The sequence below is a fragment of the Pundamilia nyererei genome, unplaced genomic scaffold (genome assembly GCF_000239375.1).
Source record: "Pundamilia nyererei isolate P.nyererei 1_Seehausen unplaced genomic scaffold, PunNye1.0 scaffold00043, whole genome shotgun sequence".
Lineage (NCBI taxonomy): Eukaryota > Metazoa > Chordata > Actinopteri > Cichliformes > Cichlidae > Pundamilia > Pundamilia nyererei.
This window is the reverse complement of record NW_005187444.1, coordinates 1,321,838-1,328,237: the sequence shown is the minus strand read 5'-3', so window position 1 is coordinate 1,328,237 and position 6,400 is coordinate 1,321,838. Positions and strand designations below refer to the sequence as shown.

Here is a 6,400-nt window from a genome sequence, read left to right as displayed (position 1 = left end):
CCAAGCACACAGTAAAGTAAAATTTTTAGCTATTAAATCAGCTCTAGTGCATATGATCACAAAGTTGAAATTTGAATATAGAGAAAACAGAGCTGGTTTGACAGAAACAACACAACTTTGTCAGGTTGGGGAACAGCATTTCTGGAACATTACAGAGCAGCATGGGGGCTCCAGAGGGATTGTCCTGGCTCCACTTCTTTTCATATTGTATACAGCAGACTTCAAATATATATCTTGAGTCTTGCCAAATCCAGAAATACTCAGATGACACTGCCATTGTAACGTGTTTCAGGAATGGGCAGGAATCTAAAGACTGGGACCTTTTCTTGCCTTGAGCAACTGGATTCAGAAAATTATCTGCAGGCTTTTCAATTCTCATACAAATAGCAGATGAGCTAGGAATTTTTCTCTGTGATCAGAAAAATTATTGTTATTATTATTTTTGTTCGTAAGGAATGTCTGGCACCTCTGGTGTTTTATAAAACTGTTCCCGACTCCACTGTTAGATTATATGTTATGATATGTGTTGGCATGAACTGGAATTAATGGGTGGAAGCTGGAACTTTCCATTTAATGCCATTCTGAAGTTATGGAAAGAGAAGCTCCTATAAACAAAGTCAAAGGGCTTTTACTCTGAAATGCAAAATGGGATTGATTTGAGATTGAGATGTTTCCACTGTAGAGGTTGTGTGGACTCCAATTACTTAGTGGAAACAGTAATTGTCCTGTTAACAGCATCCGCGTTTAGTTATAAAAAGTACCTCATAAACAATTATAATCAAGATATTGACGTGATAAAACTGTGGGGTTGTATACTGTCAATGTAGAGTGAAATGATCTTGTGGAAACAGCAACTTTGCTTTTAAGGGGATTCTGAAGTCAGTGAAAGAGTGGCTCATATATGGGCAATTTCAACGGGCCATTACTTTGAAAGGCAAAATCAAGGCGACTTGAAATTGACTTGGTATCCCCGTGATAGTGTACACTGTCAATCTAAAGTGGAATTATCCTGTGGAAACAGCAATTTTCCATTTTAGAGCATTTTGAAATCGTTCCAAGAGTAAGTCAGATATGGGCAATTTGAAAAGGCTTTTACTTTGGAAAGCAAAATCAGACTGACTTGATATTGATATAGTATCACTGTGGGGTTGTATACTGTTGATCTAAAGTGGAATTATCCTGTGGAAACAGACATTTTCCTTTTTTAGAGCATTACAAAATCACAGAAAGGTAGGTCTTATATGGGCAATTTCAACGTGCCATGAATTTGAAAGGCAAAATCAGACTGAGTCAGTCTGATTTTGCCCATCAATGGGCAATTTCAATGGGCCATTACTTTGGAAAGTGAAATCAGACTGACTTGATATTGACATGGTATCACTGGGGGCTGTATACTGTAAATACAGAGTAAAAATAATCCTGTGGAAACAAGAATTTTTCTTTTTAGGGCATTTTGAAATCGTTAGAAGAGTAAGTCAAATATGGGCAATTTCAAAGGGCCATTACTTTGAAAGGCAAAATCAGACTGACTTGATATTGACATGGTATTACTGTGAAAAACACTGTGGTTGGATAGTGTTGATATAAAGTGCAACTAGTCTTTGGAAAGAACACTTTTGCTTTTAAGAGCATTATGAAGTCATTGTAAGAGTAGTTCAAAAATGAAAATTCACAGGGCTTTTACTTTGAAATCCAAAATAAGATGGCCTTGATATTAACAGGGCGCTATTAGGGTGTAAGGTTGTGTCATGTAGATCTAACATTAGAGTTTGTGAACAAGCCTATATTATATGTTACTATGTTCTTAACATATCTGTTAATTCACTCGAAGTTGGCTTTTATTTTGAAATCCGGTTTCCCTTCCCGTAATACTTTGAATACACAGGGAGCAGAAAACAAACTCGAGGCTGGCTTGACTGCAAGTCTCGAATTGGAGGCTGGCTTGACACAACGTCCGGGGGGATTTTCGAGATTGATAAAAATGTCCGGGTTTTCCTACATTCCGACAGAGGACCCATGTGTTTGAAGTCATCCCCGAACTGCTGCTTTGTGAGCACTTGTAAGTTTTTCTGCGCTCACAGAAGGGACAGACAGCGCGCAGGAACGCGCCTAATGATGTTTAAAAGATCCCAAAACGCAAGTGAATCTTTTCAGACGAACTGCAAAAGAAATTTCCCTCGTACCGACCCAGTACTGGTAATTTTTCTTATGCACATGAGGCATTATTTCTGTACCATTATTTAATTCCAGAGGTTTTTAAGTTATTTTCTTTGCACTTGTTGACTTGTAAGGTCCTATATGACAGATTTTATTTCACAATTAATTAACCGCACAGAGAAGGCATCGTTTAAATATTTTTGTTTAAGCAAATTCTTCATGACTGGGCCAAGTGTCCTCTTTTTTTGGACATCAAAATATGGTCACCCTAGCTTAACTGACTAAAAAGCTCAACAACTCGCCAAAGTATTGCTGTTATCGGACACAAGCTTTAATAGTTGCAGCTTTTGAAAGTTTGCATTGACTCTTTACTAATCTTTACTGATTTGAATCTTTGGGGGTTTTGCATAACATATTGATGACACCTACTGAAGCTTTGAGAAATACTGATGGACATTTTTCAGTTTCCTGTTGTTTTGAAAACAGTCATAAAATTACCACCAGACTGTCAGATCAGATATTTTACTTGTATAATTAAAAAAATCTTATTCCACTTCTGTCATCCCACCAGGGTCAGGGCTGTTTGGGAAACTTTGAAGTTTAAGAACAAAAGATGAAATACAAATCCCTGACACTACCGTTCCTCCTTTTTCAGCACTCACACCAGGAAATTCTTCGTGTCGATCCAGCCACCTGTCGGGGAGCTGATGAGGCCCGTCTTCCTGACAGAGAACGAGTTTAAAAAGGAACAAGGTGAGTGAAAATAGGCCACAAAATATTTCTGATGTCCTGAATGTTGCGACCCTAAACCACTGTCTCAGTTGCTGCTTTGACACCAACACATCTTTAAATGTTGCATAGTCCAAACAGGGAGCTTGTTAACATGTTAACCAGTGAGCTAATGCTGCAGCACTGCACACTTCATATATTCTGTTCAAATATAGCGCTCATTTCATTAGACTGTGAATAACTGTTGTAATGGGGTTAAATGTTTGAAGTCATGTGGGAACCACATGCTGAATATCTAAAGTTAAAAAGTTAGCACATACATGAAACTTCAGGTTTGACTTGATTGGATAGCTGCAACTTTTGAACAGTCAATCAATGAAAATACAAATGAAAAAATTGCTGCTGATCAAAGACATTGAGATCTGCACTTTGATCTTTAACAGTTACGCAGAGAGGAAAGCATGCAGTGATGCTCAGTCACCCGTTGATAATGTGCATCATATAGTGTGACACGATGAAATGAGGACCTTTTAATTAGAAAGTATATTTCACTTTTCCAAATGTGTGTTTTGTTTTGTTTTTCTTTTATAACATTGCGAGCAAGTCATTTGCCACATGCAGTAAACATCAAAGTAACTGCCTGATGTTTCTGAGTCTCCACATCATCCTTCCTCCAGAGCAGGAAACAGTTTTTTGTCCATCAGCTACGTTCAATCCACCAATACAAACCAAAGGTTTGCATTAGACGGTGTATGGTAGAGCAGCTGCAGACAGCGGTTCCCAGCATGTTTCTGGTTTCTGGTGTTCGTTTTCCATCCTAACAGTGATCGAGTTTTGAGCTCTAACAAGCCCACAATGACTCTTTAAACATGTGTCATATCCACGGTTCCTCCCTCTCCATACTCTCCCCAATAGAGAAGCTATTACACAATCTAGGTAAGTTGGCTTTAATAGATTTGTTGTTCCCAGCTGTCTGTGTGCCACCTTTCCTATAGCCAAACTCATCCTCACACAGACCACCCCCTCCTCCCATTCCCCTCCTCCCTCCTCCTTTAACACCTCGTGCTGACTCCCCCTCCTCCCTTCTTGCCTGGGTAATCAACACTTAACTGCATCTCCGGGTCTGTAGCTGCAGACACCTGCAAACCTGCCGCTCACACTCTCCTGCTCCACCAGGAATGGCTGGAAATGCTCATCCACTGATCCTCATTCACTCTTCCACATATACATCTGGCTCACAGCAGCACTCGATCATGTGCTTTCTGATAACCACCAACCATGCTGGGAGTTTGAACTGTTGGTCATCTTGTAGTGCATCGGTCTAACAGGCACTGGGTTTTGTTTTGCAGGTCAAAAGAGGTCTTGACATCTCAGTTAAAACCAGGTTATAGTCATTCAAGAGGAAATGATAACATCTTTAATTCGTATTGAGGTCTAGTTTTTAAATCAGCAAATATTTGATTTAGTTCAGACTTTTGGTCACTTTTAAACAAAACTTCAGCCCCTTTTTAACCAGTTCCAGGAACTAAGATCAGGATCTGGGAACTGAAGGAACCTATTTAACAAACTATTGTTAATACGTTTGTTAAATAGTGATTTACACCCTTTCAAAATGAGCCAAAGATATTGACCTAATCTAAAGAAACAGATTAGCTGTGACTTTAGGTCCAAAACATCTGAGTGTTGCGTTGAGATATCAGTCAAAGCTGAACTAGTGCGGGACCTACTCTCCTGTAATACCAGGTCATACCACAAGATGGCGCAATAAGTCCACGTAACCTTTCATTCCTTGCATTTTATTTACATTGGCAGTCTGATTCTATACACTGTTCAGTATATTCACTCGTATACATGAGAGATCAAGCATGTGGATCCATCTGTGTGACCCCTTGAGAAAAAGGCCAAAAGTAGCTAAAGTCTGAGAGAGCAGCACACATCCAAAAACATTTCACCACACTCACTGGTATAACACTGCCCCCTGGTGGTGACAGTTGTAATAAAAATGGGAACCATTCTCAGTTAGGGGGAGGGACTTTGTGGTTGTTCCTTAAATATCTGTTTTATAATGCCTGTGCTGTGACTTGAAACAATCCTTATGCAGGTTTAGTTCTTAAATACTACAAAAAGTTCCTGCTGTGGAAACACTTTATATCTACCTGTAAGTGTAATAGAGAAAACATCAATTTCTGTTTGTGGGGAGCAGTTAAAGTAAACGTTTGACTGGTTTTCTGTGGGACCCACAACATTTTGTGCAATTTTAATTTTTTTCCCCCTACTTTGTTTTTTTGTGCTCCCTCACACAACTTACTGCACAACCTCTTGGCAAGGAGCTACGATTTTATTAAATTTGGGTTGGTGTTATAAAAAAGTTCAAATAAAGCATGCATAGACACTAAAACTACGAACGGACTGCAGTCTGTTTTAGCGAAATTTTCTGAATTTAAGTTTTCTGTCACTTGACTTATTATTGCAGCGATTTTAGGACTTGTTTTACATCAGAGCAGTATTGATATATAATACTGAAATACTAGTTTTAACCTGGACATCCAGGCGTCTTTTGACCAGCAAATCACCAAACAGTTGCTCTCTACAAGCCATCTTCGCACAAGTGAGAAAATTAGTACTGAATACCTCTTTCAACCAGAATTTCTGTCTTTGGAAATACTCTGGAAAATGGTGACTCGAGTTGGTTAGCAGTCAGAAATTTGCTTCTTTTGTGCTGTAAATTCACCAACAAAATCCTGTGTTCAGTGGGAAGCATGAGTACATTCCCGTGTTAAGTGTTAGTCGCATTTACAGTTCTTGATGTATTGAATATTACATCAGTCCCTCTGAGAACTTTAGCAATGTTCACTGCATTGTACAGTATATGTATATAATACTGTACATGTCTGAAGCTAGCAGATACCCTGAAAAAGAATAGCAATGGTTAAAAAAATGAACTCTGTTACTGTACATGTTGTCTTCTTCTTCTTCTTATTATTATTAGTATTATTATTACTACTATTATTATTAAGATTATTAACTGCTTTGCTTGTTTTGCTGCTGGGAGGGAGAGGATTCCTGTCTGACCAGTGCTCTGCTCCTACAACCTCCACAGGTCAGCTGATGGGCATGAACGAGATCACAGAGAAACTAACTTTGGACGTCAAGTGCCGAAACGAACACGCCATCGTCCAGAGAGTGACCACCGCTGCCAACCTCAGCAGAGTGCCCTGTGGGTCAGATAAAGAGTGCAGGTGAGAAAAATCACTCCTGAGCAAACACGTCTTGTTATCTGAGCCACCTTTTAATGCAAATAGCGCTCTGTGTGGTGTTTGTCTTCTGCGAAGGACACGGAATCATTTGGGAACAAGATCTTTGCCAAGCTCAGCTTAAAAAATCACCTTAAAAGTGTGGCTTCACGTATTTTATGCAGATTTTAAAAATCCACTAAAGCAGTGGTTCCCAAACTTTTTTTGCTGGGCCCCCCTTTGTTTTACAAGAAAAATGCACACACACGCACGCACACATC

The 6,400-nt window shown here is 39.2% G+C and overlaps 1 protein-coding gene across 7 annotated transcripts in view; it reads left to right on the top strand.

Moving 5' to 3' along the window:
• ap3b2 (adaptor related protein complex 3 subunit beta 2) overlaps nt 1-6,400 on the top strand; it is a 57,274-nt gene that overhangs the window by 48,394 nt on the left and 2,480 nt on the right. For all 7 annotated transcript variants that reach the window (XM_005731437.2, XM_005731436.2, XM_005731435.2 and 4 more), the window contains 2 exons: nt 2,813-2,910; nt 5,987-6,125. In XM_005731437.2, the coding sequence (XP_005731494.1) occupies nt 2,813-2,910; nt 5,987-6,125 (237 nt within the window). The remainder of the gene's footprint in view (nt 1-2,812; nt 2,911-5,986; nt 6,126-6,400) is intronic.